The sequence below is a fragment of the Eutrigla gurnardus genome, assembly GCF_963514095.1.
Source record: "Eutrigla gurnardus genome assembly, chromosome: 16".
NCBI classification, from domain to species: domain Eukaryota; kingdom Metazoa; phylum Chordata; class Actinopteri; order Perciformes; family Triglidae; genus Eutrigla; species Eutrigla gurnardus.
Window position 1 is genome coordinate 15,713,319 of NC_139927.1, and position 19,024 is coordinate 15,732,342.

General features: G+C 42.7%; 3 protein-coding genes across 3 annotated transcripts in view; 2 read left to right on the forward strand and 1 right to left on the reverse strand.

Moving 5' to 3' along the window:
• enah (ENAH actin regulator) overlaps positions 1–5,008 on the reverse strand; it is a 101,839-nt gene extending 96,831 nt beyond the window's left edge. Inside the window, exon 1 of the mRNA XM_084030744.1 lies at positions 4,647–5,008. Within this exon, the coding sequence (XP_083886870.1) occupies positions 4,647–4,651 (5 nt within the window). The 5' untranslated portion in view covers positions 4,652–5,008. The remainder of the gene's footprint in view (positions 1–4,646) is intronic.
• Positions 5,009–7,882: 2,874 nt separating this feature from the next.
• On the forward strand, positions 7,883–10,277 carry srp9 (signal recognition particle 9). Its single transcript, XM_084030611.1, has 3 exons — positions 7,883–8,060; positions 8,187–8,255; positions 9,431–10,277. The coding sequence occupies exons 1-3, from the start codon at positions 7,989–7,991 to the stop codon at positions 9,548–9,550; spliced, it is 261 nt and encodes an 86-aa protein (XP_083886737.1). The 5' UTR covers positions 7,883–7,988; the 3' UTR covers positions 9,551–10,277.
• Positions 10,278–11,656: 1,379 nt separating this feature from the next.
• Positions 11,657–18,618, forward strand: ephx1 (epoxide hydrolase 1, microsomal (xenobiotic)). The gene is made up of 9 exons (XM_084030114.1): positions 11,657–11,806; positions 13,601–13,795; positions 13,880–14,060; positions 14,143–14,361; positions 14,486–14,615; positions 14,750–14,964; positions 15,382–15,490; positions 15,763–15,885; positions 16,206–18,618. Exons 2-9 carry the CDS (start codon positions 13,613–13,615, stop codon positions 16,411–16,413), a joined length of 1,368 nt encoding a protein of 455 aa, XP_083886240.1. The 5' UTR covers positions 11,657–11,806; positions 13,601–13,612; the 3' UTR covers positions 16,414–18,618.
• Positions 18,619–19,024: the final 406 nt, after the last annotated feature.

Genomic DNA, 19,024 nt, shown 5'->3' on the forward strand with positions numbered 1-19,024 from the left:
CAAAACCTCACAACATGGAGGGAAACAGCAAAATGCTATTTTCCTCCATTACATTTGTCTTTAAAGTAACGTTGTGCATTTCACAGAGCTGGCAGATGTAGCTAACACTAATTAGCTAACGGTTAATGAAAAAAATAATAAATAATGGTTAATATGAGGTGGGAGAGGCAGGGAACTAACAGACCATTTAGCAGCTGAGTCCCAGTTGTAGTGTATGATATCAGGAAGTAAACATGGACCATAGCTGCTGCCTAGCAACATAATTAGTTTCAAACGGTCTATGGTTTATTGGAATATTTCACGCCGCCAGTCAGAGAAAGACTAAAGTGAATCTGAGAAACTGAAACTAAGGCAATATCTGATTAAATCTAGTAATATTAATAACAAACTTTATTTATAGAGCACTTTTCAAGGCTAAAAGTGCTTTACAAAAGAGCAACACAGATTTAAAAAAAAGGCCAAACAAATGCTAAAGTGAACATGTGACAAACTGAGACCATTAAGAATATTAAAAATAAGATAATGAGCTCCCCTTTATTCTCAGAACGTGGCTGCATCAACCATGTTTGGCAAAAGGGCGTTGTACAGGAACACAGGGAAGGAGACTAGTTTTATAAAAAAAAAAAAAAATTATACAATGAATAATTAATTGGTTATCAAAACATTTGTTCATTTAATGTTTGTTTTAAATACATTAAATGACATCTTTGCTCCAGACTCTGGACACGGCCTTGGGAAGTCTACCTGAGGTTATGATCAGTATGTATGACGAAAGACGAGGCGATCTTTAAACCCTCGGTACCGAGTTTGTGTGCTCCTGGCGCTGAAGTCACACTTCTCATAATGACACAGCAACATGACATATCGATCTGTAAAGAAGAGCTGCACCATGACTCAGCTCCCTTCAGACTCTCTCTTTGCCTCTCTGTCGGGACTCGATGAAATCAACGTGCAGAGCCAAACGTATTCTGGTTTTAAATTAGCCTCCGGCTGACTTCATTAATACCTCGTTGGATGGGATAACATAACTGGCCAGAGTCCAACTGAAGCTCCCGGCCGACTGGGGGACGTTTGTCTCCTCGTCCTCGCCTCCTCCAGTGCTGCCGTTACATGGATTCAACGGTTGCCTCAGCTCCTGTCATTCATCGGCGGCGTGAACCTGCAGCGCCTGCGAGAAAGGAGGCCTTTCAGCAGTTGTCAGGGCTCATTACCATGACACTTCACAGCCCCGTCACCCTGACGGTGCTGCTTATCAAACGGCCCGAGATAAGCTGACATCAGCGCTACGTGCGGCCTGACAAAACGCAGGCAGACAAACTGACCACTACGTCTTCATCCTCATGGTTTAGGAATTTGCTCGGACCTGGTCGGGGGTTAAAACCAGCATCCACGTGGTCCTGGGTATCTGCTGGGCCTAGAGAGTCTGGCAAAGACCAGAGACCTGCACAGATGTTTCTAGGGGCTGTTGCTCTCTTTTACTGTCCGTTTCAGGAAAGACGAATTTAACAATATCTCCAAAAAGTATTAGAAATATATTCTAATGTATTCAAGGGCAGGTATTAAGAAATTTGGTATCTTAATATCATCAAGGCATTAACATGTTAGTTAATCATGGTGCAAATTGCGGCATTTTTTTTCAGTTTTTGAGAGGACAGAATCAAAAGGAAGTGTTGGGCTGCACTTTTCATTTATTAATAAAAAAAGTTTTACAAAAAAACTAATTTCAGCTTTATTTGAGCAAAGCAAAAACTCTTGGTACAAATGTTTCAAGGTCATCTCGCCTTTGAGCGTACATATTTGGTGATGCCTAAATTAAAAAACTGTCCATGATTTATGAGTAGCTGGGCTGGCGCTCAGTCTGTAGCCTCGGCCAAACCATAGCAGAGATTACATTGGAGGGTGAATAGAGGACGTTGGTACGAACACTAGACCGTTGCTGTAGATGCGACATTCATGTTCCCCAAAGGATGAATCCTAATGACTCAGTTTATCCCCTGACTTTTCCTTGAGCGCCACCATGAGGCTGTAGTTTTGGCTGAATTACCTCACGAGTTGGTCTTCCTCTAATCAGATGAGCGGCTGTTCCATACCTGGCTCCCTGAGTCTGTGTGGTGGTTTTTGTAAAAGGGTTCGGGCATTTTCTTAAATGGTGACATTTGGTGCATTCTGGTGATGATTTTTAGCACTAGCACTGCCCTTTATCGGGGTAATTGTCAAGAGTAACCAAAACTGAAAAATTAGTGAAAAATCGAGCCCGGTCTAAAAACTAAATAATCCAGGATGATCATGAACAGACTCACACAATGCTGCTGCTCTTTAAAACGTATTCCTCCTCTAAATTACACAGGGGGATATTTTAAGGCACTTCAGCATGGGCTTCACTTTTTCTGAGACCCATCTGGAACTCCAGCGGGACGCACTCAACAGCCAGCTGACCAATAACTTAGCGTCGCCACGGTGACCGCAGCCTTATGGCACACTGACACAGAGCCACAAGTGTCCTGCATGAGTCAGCTCCGAAGCAGCTGGCCACGCCACTCACACACCTGTTGCACCACACACACACACACACACACACACACACACACACACACACACACACACACACACACACACACACACACACACACACACACACACACACACACACACACACACACACACACACACACACCATTACCCCCCCCCCACAGGACCATTCTCATTTCTCCTTTGAACGACAGCAGAGACAACTTGTGTTTAAAAGCTACAGCGCAGCAAACAGCCGTGTCTTTAGTCCTGTCAGCTGACATCAGCCGTTCGATCCCTCTCAGCGCTGCCCCAGTTTTTAAATAGAGATATTCTTTTAAAAAACACACACATGAGGAGAAAAAAAGGAGGAGGAACATGAGGGAAAATGAGAGAGATGCAAAGTTAGTGGTTTCCATTCTGGGACATGGACACAACAAGCGGCTCTTTGAAACAACCAAAGCTATTGTTAACCACAGTTTGGCCTACAGAGAGATTCCAACAGCTGGATTCAATTAGGGGCTTTCTTGAAGGGGGCCGGCACCATCCACGCTGCACGTCTCACTTCTTAATACACTCGGAGTTGGATAGCGGATGGAAAGGAATGAGGTCAAACGCTTCCATACAAGCCGATTTGACATTTGAACTGTCCCCGTGCACGGAGCAGAACATCCCTCACGAGGCGCTGAGCGAAGGGAACTAAAAGCTGCTGCGTTAGACGTGTCGGGCGGAATCAAGTAAAACGCCACGCTTTTCGGCCTCGTCAGCAACCTCAGAGGATTTTTAGGACACATTCCTGAGGGGGGAAAGTAACAAAACGGCTTCCACGCACGTCGTCCTTGACAAACAAGGTCACTTCTAGACCTCGGCACTAAGGTGGGAACATAAACGGGGTGGGATTTCAAGCCAGAGGCTGTCGAAAGGCATTTCAATCCCGAGTGATGTGCAACAGCGTTACAGGAGAGCTTGAATCCCATGAAAAGGAAAGCAAAAGATACATTACTCAGTTGTTTACTGTACTAGCCACACAATGGGGATGGGACCATGTGGGATTTTATTGTGGACCCCGATAAAACCTCTCACAATAAGTTGATCGTGGTGAATATCATTATCGGGATAATCCTAAATGTACGTTAGAGACGGGAAAAATAGAGCGTGATTTTTCTAAAGGACACTACATTTCATTCATTCATGCAGGGAGATCATCTTATTTCACATTATTTGATTGTTTTCCACAAACAAAAAGACGTCTATGTGTTTCTTAACTATAGTGTAAAGTGGTTTAGTGCCATAGTAAGAGTTTGAAGCACATTTCGATGATTATCGGGATGATATCGTGAATCGGGGTCGGGATAACAGTGGCATGACATTTTCATACCGTCCCAACGCCGACAACACAACCTTCAGTGTTGGTTCATCCTGAGGTCGCCTCTGCCTTTAAGTAGCACTCGGCTTGGGGTCATTTTTGCCCTTCAACAGACAACCGACATCATGTTCAGCTGGAAACAAAGACTCCATGCATGTTACACAACAGCCCCACACACACACACACACACACACACACACACACACACACACACACACACACACACAGTGTGCATGGCGTTTATGGGGGAGAACCCTCCTGGGTGTCGCACCTCCATGTCACCCAAAGGTGTGTCCTCAGTACACCTCTGACATGTGTCATGAAGTGTGTGTCGTCATCAGCGCGAGGACAGGCTGGGTGTCCACTGACTGTGTCATCATTTGCCCCAGCTGTGTGTGTGTCTGTGTGTGTGTGTGTGTGTGTGTGTGTGTGTGTGTGTGTGTGTGTGTGTGTGTGTGTGTGACAACCATCAAATAAATGCTACCCCAGAGATAATCCCCTCTCATGCAGTGTGGGAGTAGCAGCAGCAGCAGCAGCGGCGGCGGGCGAGCGCCATTCCAAACCCCGCGCACGTCCACAAATGCAGCACATTCTCATGTGAACCGTTGGACGAGCCGGTCGGTCGGTATCCCTCCTGTGTCCGGTTAACACGGCCCGCAGGCGGACGCCGCGTGCCGACACATCAAAGCAACGCGTTTTTGGTTCATGCCCCAGTAACGACTCCCATCGTCTTGTCTTATTTCACATCACTTCGTGTCTAAGAGCCGCTTACCTCATGACGAAAGTGCTGCCGAGGCCAAATGTATCACAAAGTTCTTCAGGTATCAACGACTTGGTAGTTTCTCCAATGAAAGTTCACCGCTCGGTTCAAGGCTAGGAGGCGAGCAGGTCAAAGGGGCTCCGGCGGCGTAACAGCACGCTTCACAGTTTGCAGGCTATCCGGGTTTTTTTTTTACACACAAAAAGTACAAAAAGAGAAAAGAATAGAAAAAAAAAACTGGGATTTAAAAAAAAAAAAGGAACAGTCGAGTCCTACATGGTCCAGAGCATCGCGGCTCCGCTGCTGGTGAAGAGTCACTGGGGAAGAAAGTGCAGAGTCGCTGCGTTTCTCGGCGTTTTCTGACGCACTCGGGTCGCTGTGAATGCGGCGCTGCTGCCGCTCTGATGCCGGTCCGCCGCCCGCCGCCTCCCGGCCGCGTTCACGGCCCCGCGGAAAACTCGCACTTTCAAGTTCCACACAAGTGGAAAAACGACCACCATCACATACTCGAAACAAAAGTTGACAAAACTGCTGAACGCTCAGTTACACGCATTTGGTGTGAACTTAGAATATCATGTCATGATTATCCTGGACGATATTATCCCGATAATCGACCAAATGTGCTACTTAAACACACTGGTTTCACTTTACATTTTCTTAAGAAATAAATATGTGTATTAAGTCACAGATAAGACACAGTTTTCAGTGAACTTCCTGTTTTTTTTGTGAAAAACAATCACATATCCTTAAATAAGATGATCATGAATCATAAGGAATAAATACATTTTAAGAATTGATCTTTATATCCTTTTCAGGCTCTATTTTTCACTTCTCAGTGAAAACAGTTTTTTATTTGTTAAAATACCGGGGGGTTATTGGGCTAAAATACACATTTAACTGTTGGGTTATATAAGAAACTTTTGTACGGTCCTTCATGTGCGCTGTATTCGTCATCTTCTCGATTTCCCACAGTACCTGAAGGCAGCAATTGACGCAACTTGTGGGACGTAGCACGTACCGGTTGCCCCTGACAACTGAGCTGGCTCTCTTGCAGTCTGTCTGTGATGTTGAGCTGGGACCAGAGTAGACTGAAAATATTACAGCATATGCATATGAAAAAAAATAATTAAAAATAACTACAGTAATCCTAGAATACATTTCAAATTATACTACACAAATACAACAATAAATATGATTATTGATAACTATATAATATATACATTATATATATATATATATGCTGTGCTGAGTGCTTTGGTGGTATGGTGGCTTTGGTAAATTCAGTGAAGAAGCTCATTGCAAGGTGCTATAGGCCGACTATACAAGTGACAACTCCCCCCCCCCCTCTCTCTCCACAGAGCCAGTGACGTTCTGCCACAGGTGGCCACTGACACCAAGCTGTGTGATTGACTGCTGTGTGAGCATGTGTGTGTGTGTGTGTGTGTGTGTGTGGAAAGGTGCTATTTATGTGAGCGTGGTCTAAAAAGCATCATGAGAACGATGAGGAGAATAGAACAAAATGCTCCTCTCTGGTCGTGGGATCGAGTCCCTGCTGAACGGCCAGAATTGTAAGTGACATAATTAAGATAAACAATAAATAACAACACAACCGAACCCTTACAGCTGATCCAGATGGAAGCCCATCTCCACCACAGTCAGAAAGAAGGAGACATTTCCTCTAAATAAATGGCATGGTATCCCAAAATAATGACTTAATATCTCAAAAAAGAATGACTTACTGTATGTCAATATTTTGATAAAGTTTCTCTTTTTTCTGACAGTGGGCTTCCATAGAATCTGGATCCACACTAAATATGAATTTATGAAGGAAGCGAGGCTAAGCCTGACAGTCCTCTGATGTGTGAGAGGAGGGTTGTGGAAGAAAAACTATGATAATAATTCAAAAGTGTGGGGAAAATGTCATGTTATGGGCTCTACTGTCTTTATGTAATGCCATTGCACTTTGGTAGAAAGGTTCACCTCTGACAGATTTTTACCAAAACAACACCAGCACTTTGAGCTTGTCAGAAGTCTCTGTGATGAATATATTAAGAACGATACATGAAGTTAGAGTTTCTTAATTCTAGAATAGATGCAAGTCAAGGTGCTGGGGTGACTGATCTGCAACAGACTCAGCTGGTGATGAATGAGCCATCGGCTGCACGCCACCCACTCCTCAGCAGCTCTGTTATTGTGACATCTAACACACAGAACCAGTAAATGTCATCGGATCTTTCCTGCTATGTTCACTGTCAAATGCTCAAGGGAAATAAGAGCACCAGCCAAATGTTGTCATAAACATCCTGATTCAGTCTTACCAGCTCAGCCAAGTTCCTGAAGCCTTCCATTGAAATTACCTCAACTTTGTCCGCCATCTAGTGTGCAACCTGTGAAATAACACGCCCATCCTTGTTGCACACTTGAGGACTTGTGGCAGTGAACATTCCACTTTTTACTCCGTGAAATATCTTTGACAGGCAGTTGTGTCGCCGATCAAGATTTAATATAGCCTTACATACCATAAAATTAGCCAAACTTGCTGCTCTCATATCATGCAGCAAGGGATGCTGACTATTTACTTCCTCTACTATGGAGAACCACAAACTGACTCGAAAAAATGCATTGGGACAAAATAAATTGAAGGCTTTAAAAACGTATAACAATTAATTTAAAGAGAAGAAATTCCAGTGTTGATGCCGCTCATCGGTGTCAGTTAAATCGGGAAAGGAGTTAGATGATGAAAAAACAGGTGGACGAATTAAAATATCTAGAATGTTTACGCATAGAAGAAGAATATATGTTGTGAGAAATACTTAAAGTAGTCACGCAATCACGACTGTAATGAATGTGCCATTATTCTAATCCTCGTGGACCATTTGCGTTGTGTTCAGAAAAAGCCAGTCTTTTTCAGTCAGTTTCCAGTGCAACCACTAGAGGGAAACGTGGAGTTTGCCTACGCCATACAGTGCGGGAAGATTTTCCGGTCCGGCGACGAAGGATCATGTCAAAACAAAAGTCCGTTGTGGGCGCTGTCGGGACTTTAGCACGATTCATAGGTTGCTATCCATTTTAATGCTGCCTGATTGACTTAAACTACGATGTGTAATTAAAAGTTAGCTTTCTCTTTGTTTAGTCTTTTGATTCACTGTATTATGTGTTAGTAATACATGCCATTTTCGTGACTAGCTTTTGTTCTGAAACGGTAACCCGGAAACGGTTTCGGTATCACGTTCTCTTCACTCTGATTGGCTGTGTTCACGCTGGTGCTGATGTGGTGTTCTGAAGTTAGCGAAGCTGGTCGAGCGATTCAGACATATTCGTTGGTTTAACAGCAACTTTGCCTTGTTCAGAATAATGCCTTACTTTCAGACCTGGGAGGAGTTTGCCCGCGCAGCAGAAAAACTGTATCTGACAGACCCCATGAAGGTGAAAACACGTTTATTTTACGTGTAGATTAGCATGCTAGCAAGGTAGCTTGTTAGCCAGATAGCCTGTTAGCGTCGTGAATGTGCCACCGTATGGTGTAATATGTTTGAGTTGTTCTGTTTTCAGGTCCGAGTTGTTCTCAAGTACAGACACTGCGACGGAAACCTGTGCATCAAAGTGACAGACAATGCCGTGGTAAGTGACACAAAAAGAAAATCATGTTTAGTGGCAAATGAAACGGAGTTCTTGTGGAAATGAGCCTGTTAATATCGGATACCTATACAAGCGTCCCCTGTGTTATGTTCCTCTTTTTCGTGCATCATGGTATTAACGTTAGTTGACTTGCAACAGCTGTGTAAGCTGAGTTAGGATCTTTAGTGGAGTGTGTACATAATCAGTTGTCTGTGACGCTGATAACTATACTTCATGATACTCGGCTGTAGTCGGTTGATTGATAGAATTATCAATTGATTGTTTCAACACAATCCAACAATGCTTAAGGTTAACGGTTAAATATGGTTGCCATTTTTTGTCACCTACAATTGTGAATACTTGAATACTATGTTATGTGTCAGCTTAAAGGAATATCATATCAAAATAACCAAATCAATTTTTCATCAGTTGTTACCTTGAAACAGGCAAGTGCTTTTAAATGTAGGGATTACTGTGGTTTTTGATCCTTTGTTTAAGAATTCAAGGTAACAGGATGAGTAACTGGTTCTTTTTGTGAGTGAAGTATTCCTTAAATGGTGAAAATATGACATACAGACATGCCATGGTATTGGGATGCTTTGCTTTCAAATACTTAACATTTTTTTGTTTTTCATTCATCTGGTTCTTTGTGATCTTGACGGGTTAGTCAAACTCTTCACCCGGCGATCAAACGACTTAATTTGCCTCATCATTGTCTCTATAACAAATGGATCACACGGCAATAAAAACACCAATGTAGCGTTGTCTGGTTCTGATTCTGACTGTGTTTATTTTGTGGTACATCAGGCTGTATACCATCTCTATATTTGATATGTTACAAAAGTGGCTAAGGCCTGGCATTAGTTGCTACATTCTCAAACCTAGCAACCCTTGCCCAAAGTATTGGACAAACTAAGATTCATCCTGATGGAGAGGGGGACATGAACGTCTGATCCATCCATCTTGGAGATGAAGAGAGAGTTCTCTGGAAAGTGAAAATGTTGGCACTTGAAGACGAATCCACATGAATGTTTAAGAACAAGCAAAAGAAAATGGCCCTTTTTCAGAAGTCTGTGTATGTGACCCTTACTCTGTGACATAAACATGATTGTGTCATTTTAATATGATCGTAACTTATCATTGGCGTTGCCCTCATGTAGTCCTTTGTACATCCACAGTGTTTACAGTACAAGACGGACCAGGCCCAGGACGTGAAGAAGATCGAGAAGCTCCACGGAAAACTGATGAGGCTCATGGTGTCCAAGGAGACGCACAGCGGCTCCATGGAGACGGACTAAAATGCTCTACAAGCACTGACCTGCTAGAGCACCTGGACTGAGTTCAGTGGACACAATGGTTGTTGAGAGCACAGTACCATCTAAGTGCGATGTGGAGTCTGAGTGATGACAATGTGGTGAGATTGATCTGGCTTCCTACACTGAAATAATACCTTCAGGGATGTGATCTATATCTATATACTGTATATATTCTCTCAGGATTTTTTTTTTTACGACCCTTTCTTCATTAAATATCCCATTGTCCTGCTTTTCCCCATCAGGCATTCTGATCACATCCCTGATGGTATTACTATACATTAAGTGTAGGTCAGTGTAGGCTGCTGGGAAGTTTTAGGAAACGTCGAGTCTGGAAGATGATTGGGGTAATGTGGGACAAAGTGTCCAAAAAGTACAAATCCTCTGCTGCAGTGGAAGCAGCTTTGGCACCTTGATTTCTTTAGAGGAGCTTGCTTTAGTTTTCCATTTTAAAAAGGACGGGCAATAAAAACATTGCATGTTTTTTTTCTATTTACATGAATACTATGTTGGCTTCAATTTCAGCACAGCCATTTTTTCTTTTTCCCCCTTCATGGATTTATGCCACGTGAATGAAGCAGGACCTTCTGATTTCCTAACAACACTGTGGAGGACCCCCCCCCCCCAATGCCTCCAAATGCCATTTTATCGTCCGAGAATCGTTACGTTACATTACATCAATAAATGTCTATTTGCCCCAGGACAACCAGTATCTCCTGTAATCATCTTGTCTTCAGTGTTGTGAATTCCAGGCCTTGGAAGAAAAAGATGAAGTTGCCAAAATGTCTTAACTTAAAAAGATATATATCTTTAGTTTGATTAAAAACTTGTTTTGGTCCTCACTATGTAGCAAGTAGAAGAATGCATCAGAGGTCTCAAAGTAGAGACATTCTAGTACAGATAGTTGTGTTCAAAAAGACTAAAAGTAGAAGTACATTCAAATCTTTACTCAAGTAAAAGTGAAAAAGTACACGCTCTGAAATGTGCTCAAAGTAAAAATTTCTATGAAGGACATTTCTACTGTTTCTTTTTGTTTTCTTTTGCAAGGCGAACTGATTCACGCATACCGGTAATAATAATAAGAAACATAATCAATAATTCCTCTCAAATGCATTAAAACTATAGTAACAAGCCTGTTTTGAAAATGTGATTAGAAAGTACAGATTTTTAAAATGTAGGAAGTAAAAGTAAAAGGTTCTCAGAAAAAGAAATACTCAGAAGTACAGTTACTGGAAAATCCATGCGTACACGCTTGTGTATATATACGGTATATTAAAAGAAGCCTCACCTTAAGCTACACCCTAAAGTTGAGCTGAAAGGCATTTCAGGTGGCTCTGTCTTCCACTCTGGCGTATTTCTGAGTAAAACAGGAAAAACTGGCATAGAAAACATTGGGAGGAATTTAATTTGATCATTGAAAAGATGAGATCACGACCTCTGTCTCTGTGCAGAGCCGAAGCTGCAGATTTATTCACCGATGGATGCCATACTGTTATTGGTTGGTACAAGCTGACCTCGGCAATCCAGAATTGATTTGTACATTTTGTATTTTTTTCTGCATATATTGTTAAAGTAGCTGCACAATATGACCAGGGATGTGATCTAAAAGGGTTAAAGGGTATTTTTAATTCCAGTGCTACTTTAAAGAGATTTCACTAGAGTGGAGGGTACAGTAGGGGTGGGATTAAACTGATAAAAGGAGGTCAAATATCGCTTTATCAATTCTTTTTTATTTCCAGGTGTTACATATGTTTCTCTCTGTGGTGCGTTTTGAAGAAATTGCTGAAAAAATTAAATGAAATAAAAGAAGAGTTCGTCTCCATTCTATATTATGGGTTGAATGTGTATTTTAAAATGCATTTTTTTTTTTTTTCATCTCAGTTTACCAAACCAGACAACACATGTAGTCACCGTGCCGGATCGTCCACAGAAAACTACATGTCCCGTCGTGCACCTGTGGCATTTCCACAGTTCTCAGGACACATTCTTATCCTCTCACGTTTTCACTAAATAATACATGTATTATAAATGTATTGTATAATAACGTGTCCATGCAGCGGGACATAAAAGCAACCAACGATAGAAACTAAAGTTAAAGTGAGTCAGCTGACGTTGGTGTGAGAGGGAGGAGGGAGAGGAGGACGGGTCCAGCAGAGAGGCGCTGCACCGACGACACAGTCCAGCACCGACGACACAGTCCAGCACCGACGACTCCGGACCGGTTAGACCCGCGACAAACAGGTTAAACAGCTAAAACCCGTTGTGTCCTGTCTAGTTCTGGTGACGTTTAACTGACTGTTGAACTCTTTAGATCTGTATACGTGATCGTTTTTTGACCAGGTTTGAGTACATTTGAGTGTCGCGTTACGTAAAGTTAACCTAAACGCTCCTTTTCTAACGTGAACCTTAACTTCACAGTTCTAAAGAGCGATAAGGAAAAAGGTGGTACTTTGGTAGCCTACTTAATCGTTTGTTAGCTGTTACGTTCGTTACGTTAACTTCTCACTGTCTGGCTGCTGTTTACGCTTGTTACGTGAACTGGCTGCTGTTTACGCTAGTTACGTTAGTTGCATTAACTGGCTACTATTTACTTTAACTAATGTCTGTTGCAGCTCTGACTGTTGTGTGAGTGAGGACGCTTTGCTAGCTCAGTGGGCAGCTCGTTGAACTCGTTCACAAAGGTCTCTGTTAATATCATAGAATAGGAAGTGGACATCATGGTGACATCACTCATTGGTTTGTGGACTACGGTTTTGAAGCCTGGAGCTCGCCATTTTTGCCGACGCCATCTTTAATTTTTTGCAACCAGTGAAGGAATTGACCATATTTGGAATGTGGCGGAGGACAGGTGGAGCTGATGAACATAAGCGGCAGAGCAGCAACCTTACTGGATCTGGATCCATCTGGATTCTGGTGTGGAGCTGCTAATATAGTCAGCTTCATAATTCAAGGTCAACTTTACAGCTAAGTGTTGAAGTCATCTTAGTAGCTAACTGCATTGGTAGCATGGTAGCAACCTGTCAATCACAAGGTAGCCCCGCCCTAAATCATACCCGGCTTTATGGTCTATTTGACTCTAAATGGACCATAATGTACTAAATGAACATCATGCTGTATTGAAGAAGACTTGAAACTAGAGATTGAGACCATAAACTCATGTTTACGGAGATAATAAATCAAGAGAGAAGTAGGGTCATTTTCTCAGACTTGTATACAATCAGAGAGGGGTCGCCCCCTGATGGCCAGTAGAGAGAATGACAGTTTATGGCACTTGGGAATTGGCTTCACTGTTCAGAACTGAAGGTTGCTGCCTGTCTGCTATCATCTACCAGCAAGTGTCAGTCCAGACTCATCCTGACCTCTAATGGGATGCTGTTTGAGTTGTGCTAGCTCAGCCTGGTTACTTGTAGATGAAGTGTTAGGACAGAACAGTGGTGCAGTGGTTGGTCTGTTTCCATGCTTGCAGCTCTCCTGAATGGGAACAGCTTTGTTATGCAGGTCTCAGCGGACTGAGGGGGCCTGGTCAGCCCTGTTCTTTACCTAATCCTGTCAGCTGGCCACAACAACAGTGATGCTTTTGTTTGGCTGCTTTTTTCTCTCTAAACTCATGACTAATGAAACCATTAAGCCCCGGACTCAGATTACAACACTGTCAAAAAGTCACTGAGATAAGAAATGTTTAGTTTCTCTCGTATTTCTGTGTTGTTTAGTTGTCATTTATTTAGTTGACAAAATCATACATTAATGATTCATTATTATTTTGAAAATATAGGATTTGATCGTGGATAGAATCACTCAAAATAATAATAATAATAATAATAATAATAATTTGATATTTAAAAAAAGTCAAGTGATTCCAGTATGTTCATGTGCCATTATAAGAGTTTTAAGCATATCTTGATGAATCATAGTTATATTTGTTATAAATACTGTATGTAATATTTTGTTGTTTTAATGATGTCTTGGTCATGTCAAATATTTTTCACCTGTTCGACATGCGTTCTCACTCCCCCCCTCCTGTATTTCGCCCTGTAGACGCTGAGCACCATGTTCACAGAGGTGCTATTTGCTCTGGCGATTGGAGGACTGATCTTCTTTCTGGTTCAGAGGAACAGGACCCAGGTCCTGAAAACAGAGGATGGCTGGTGGGGGGCCGGCGCACCCCTCGATGGTGGGGAGGACATCACCATTCGTCCCTTTCAAGTCACCACCAGTGATGAAGAGCTGGAGGTTAGAGTCCCTCTTAGTTTGTCTCTCGAGACTCCACATGGCTCATACTCATGCTCCCACTTGTCCTCTGTCCCGGTTTGTCAGGACCTACACAGGAGGATAGACCAGACTCGTCCTGTTCCTTCACTGGAGGACAGCCAGTTTCATTACGGCTTCAACTCCCAGTACCTGCAGAAGGTGGTCTCTTACTGGAGAAACGACTTTGACTGGAGGAGACAAGTTGACAAACTCAACCAGTACCCCCATTTCAAGACCAACATCGAAGGTGAGTCTGCACTGCTGACACACACATGAAGAAGACATTGTCCTCCTTCTAACCTGCTTTTCCTCCTTGATCTTCCATCCAGGTATCGATATCCACTACCTGCACGTGAAGCCCAACAAGGTGCCAGAGGGATCGACTGCTGTTCCACTCATAATGGTTCACGGCTGGCCCGGATCCTTCTACGAGTTCTACGGATTGATCCCTCTGCTGACAGAACCATCAGACCCACAGGACCTTGTCTTTGAGGTGGTGTGTCCCTCCATACCAGGGTACGGTTTTTCGGAAGCGCCACATAAGAAAGGTGAGTCTGGAAAGTTTAAGATAAGGTCAAAAATGTCGCTCCATATGTGGAAATATGTACGTCCTATTTTTGGTTTGTTGCAGAAACTGTGTTCATAGTGCGACTTCTCAATGTGTGTGAACAGGTTTTGATTCAGTTTGTGCGGCACGCATCTTCCACAAGCTGATGAAGCGTCTGGGCTTCCAGCAGTTCTACGCTCATGGAGGAGACTGGGGCTGGCTGGTCACCACCAACATGGCTCAGCTGGAGCCCGAGTAAGGCAGAACTATATAGAAATAACCAGCTGATAGACTTGTTTACTTATGTATGTCACATAGAGGCACAGATTCACATTTAGACAGTTTCACAACCTTTAGATATGTTATTACTACTCTTTTTCATACCACAGGAGAGTCAGAGGCTTGCACGTGAACTTCGCCCCGCCTTCCAAGCCGGGGCTACCCATGGCTTTATCCATCATGCTTGGCCGTCGCTTCCCCAAGATGTTTGGCTTCACTGACATGGACATTCAGCGTCTCTACCCCTGCATGGACAAACTGGTGGTGGAGTCCATCAAAGAGTCTGGTTACATGCACATCCAGGCCACCAAGCCTGACACCGTGGGTAAGGACCTGGCATCAGGACGCTCTAGACCTGCTTCAATGAGTTTAAACCGATTCACAAGATCCCCCCCCCCCCCAGATCTTTCTGACTACACTCTCCACGTTGCTTTTTAGTGACCCATACCTGACATCAGTGTGAACGGATCTCTGCCCTGAAACATCTCATATGCAACAAATATCATGAGGGACTGCCCATTGGCCAGAAAATACACAGTCCAGAGACTGCCAGACATTAACATATTGCTTAATTTAACAGATCTGGGTTCCCCGATACACAGATGACACTAAATCATAAAATACGACTGTGTTCGACTCATAAGTCTTTTAATTTTGGCTGATGTTCAACATCAATAGCTCTTGTGCAAACTAAATCAACATTAAATCCACTACAATAAGTGTGTGACTCATTTCCCCTCAGGTCGCGGACTGAACGACTCCCCGGTGGGTCTGGCCGCCTACATTCTGGAGAAGTTCTCCACGTGGACGAGCCACGACTTCAGGAACCTGGAGGACGGAGGACTCACCAGGTAAATAGAGCTGATCAGATTATAAGGGAGTCGGTTTCTGATATTTGCTGTCATCACATCCATTACATTATCCTCTAGTAAGAAGATATTGCATCAAACTATCAAATACAAACATGCATCTATTGTACAGTGGATATGTGGAAAAGGTTTTGCTGGAGTCAGATTTGCCACAGTGCTGATCCAGTATATTCAGATCCAGACCATATGGATACATGATGTGTTCTGGCTCCTGGGTTCCTGTTCTATTAAATTCTGTGTGTGGTTCCTCATAGGAAGTTCTCTCTGGATGACCTGCTGACTAATGTGATGATCTATTGGACTTCTGGCTGCATCATCTCCTCCATGAGGTTCTACAAGGAAAACTTTGGCAAAGGCCTGAACCAGCCTCACTCTAAGTGAGTGACAACCACAGAGATAAATGTGACCAAACATTTTAGCATCAAATGTTCCCGAGCCCTTCTCAAAATGTTCTCTGATGTAGGTTTCTGCATGATGACATTGTTACGAACGTGTCAAATTTAAAAAAAAAATAAAATACACCATTTTAGTATAACTAAACAATAAAAAAATATTATCAGCCCTCTTCTAGGCTAAGCTATGTATCGTCCCTCTAGCTTTTAACACTAAGCCTGCTGCGGCTGCTGGAAGACAGTAATGTTGGCAGTATGAAATAAATCCTCTTTTTAAATGCTAACACGTCATCGTCTCTTCACAGGATGCCCGTGTACGTCCCCACTGGGTTCGCCTGCTTCCCCGACGAGCTGATGCACACTCCCAAACTATGGGTCGAACAGAAATACCATAAACTCATGACCTACACGCCCATGGCCCACGGCGGCCATTTTGCTGCCATGGAGGAGCCCCGGCTGATGGCCGAGGACATCCAGAACTTCACTAAGACAGTGGAGAAGAAGAAGAAATAGTAGAGGTGGACTGATGAGCAGCTGAAAAGTGCATAATGAAGGTATTGATAAGTAGATAGAGGAATTGTAAAAGCACTGTGTTCCTCCTCGAGGTGGATTGATAATATAGTTCACTCCATCTAGTGATTCTTAACCAGACTTATTCTGGTCTTATTCTGTGTTAATCCTAGAAGATGTTTAAACAGTGAACAGTGAACGAGGCAAAAGCAAGAGCAGAAGGTGATGTGATGGGTGTGTGGTGGACAGGTGTGAGAACATCTGTTAGAACAGGTGTGAGAACATCTGTGAGAACATCTGTGAGACCAGGTGTGAGAACAGGAGTGAGAACATCTGTGAGAACAGGAGTGAGAACATCTGTGAGAACATCTGTGAGAACAGGAGTGAGAACATCTGTGAGACCAGGTTTGAGAACATCTGTGAGACCAGGTGTGAGAACATCTGTGAGACCAGGTGTGAGAACATCTGTGAGAACAGGAGTGAGAACATCTGTGAGAACATCTGTGAGAACATCTGTTAGAACAGGTGTGAGCACATCTGTTAGAACAGCTGTGAGAACAGGTGGTTTCAGAGCGACTGTTTAGAACTTTTACTTGAGCGATACACATTTTTCCAGAGGATTTGTGTTTACAGCCTTTATTACCACTTTCTATAACGCCCATGTATGTAATTCATCATAAACCTACTCATAATGTCTTCTGCTTATAGCATCGTATAACTATAGTTATAAGCACTCAATAATATCCATAATGCTTTACAACAATAACCTTAACACATTATAAATGATTTCATAATTACTGATACGCATCATAGCTGCAGGTCACTAATTTACTTTTTTTTTTTGCAAGAATCATATTGTATTCTAATCTTCATCGTTGTAACACATCCTAATCCTTTTAGAATGCATCATAATGTGATCAAGATTTACTTTATGTGGTTATTGTTTGCATGAAGTAAAGTGAAAATGATTTTTTGCATAGATTAATGGTATTTAGAAACCTGTCCAGCTCAGCTCAAGTCCAGAGCTGTAAAGGTTCAGGAGCAACTGTGCTCACTGGAGTCCCGAACAAATTCCCAGCTCCACGTGCAACAGCAGAAACCAGGAACCTGGACCCACCAACCATTCATTCAGTGACGCTCTGCCTTCCTCACGACTTCCCTCCGCCGTATTGAACCGTTTACTAAGCAGCTGCAGATGGGCGGTCAGGGGGCTCGTTGTTATTGGTTGGACAGCCTGGACAAGGTGCCAGACATTCCTCCAGCTGATAACATGAAACTTCTAACATGAAGCCACGAACATGCTGCCACATTACCGCCTTAAACCTCTGATTTATGTTTGATTTTAACTGCATTTTGCCTTTCAATCTTATTCCAAACTTTAAAGACTTTGATGAAGTCAGGCGTCTTTAATGTATCACACCTTGTCTTTGATTTATTTGCTACAACATGAACATTGAACATTTATCATAGATTGACTTTGATTTGCTTGCTTGAAACACTAAAATTACAATGATTATGCAGCACCGGTTACTGTATATCGATGTAAGCCTCCGTTAAAGCTGCTCACTTGGATGTCTTCAAAAGGTTTTTCACATTCAGCGCTTTCATACGTTGGCGTGAACATGAGAGGAAGAATCCTGAAAATAAAGAGTTAAATCACGTTGATCTTGATGAATACAATCTGTGATGTTAAACGAGTTGTTGTCTGAAGACGATTAACTTTGGTGATGAAAATGATTGTCTGCTTCTGGAATCCCACTTTAATTAAAGAGTCTCTGAGGCAGCCACATTTCACGTGTGGACTCTTCATTCACAATTTACTCAGGGTTAAGAAAGCCAGTCGTATTGTGAAAAGCCAGACTCAGTTGATTCTGGTTTAAGCCCCTCCCCAAAGCCTGATTGTAACTGCACATTTAAACCACAGAAGCACAGATGATCAACTCACAAGATGATGGAGACGTAAAGAGACGGCTCTGATGCTCACATCCACAGTGCAATTAAAGAGCTGCTTTATATCCAAACTCAAGTTGTGTCAAAGTATCATAATTAGCATCTGAAGTCTTGAAACATGTTTTGTGTGACTCTTGACCACCAAATTCTAATCCGTTCACCCTTGAGTTCAAATTGATGTGATATATCAGTAAAATGACCCATAAAAGCCTAACTCATGGCGATAGTAAAAGAATCAGGACTGTCATTGTAGAGCTTTGGAGAAATATGTGCATTTCAGGTTAGCAGCTGGGTTGTTGTTCGGAGCCTGAAAACTGACCATCGGTAAAGATCCAGCAACCTCCTGCAAAGTGAAGCCCATCCTGAAGTGCCATAAACTGTCATTCTCTCTGCTGGCCATCAGGGGGCGACTCCTCTCCGATTGTATAGAAGTCAGTGATAAAATGAGTCTACTTCTGTCTTGATTTATTATCTCAGTAAACATTGTAAACATGAGTTTATGGTCTCAATCTCTAGTTTGGTGTTCATTTAGTAAATTATGGTCCATTTAGAGTCAAATAGACCAGAAAGCAGGGGATGCTTTAGGGCGGGGCTACCTTGTGATTGACAGGTCGCTACCAATGCAGTTAGCTATTAAGGTGACTTGAACACTTAGCTGTAAAGT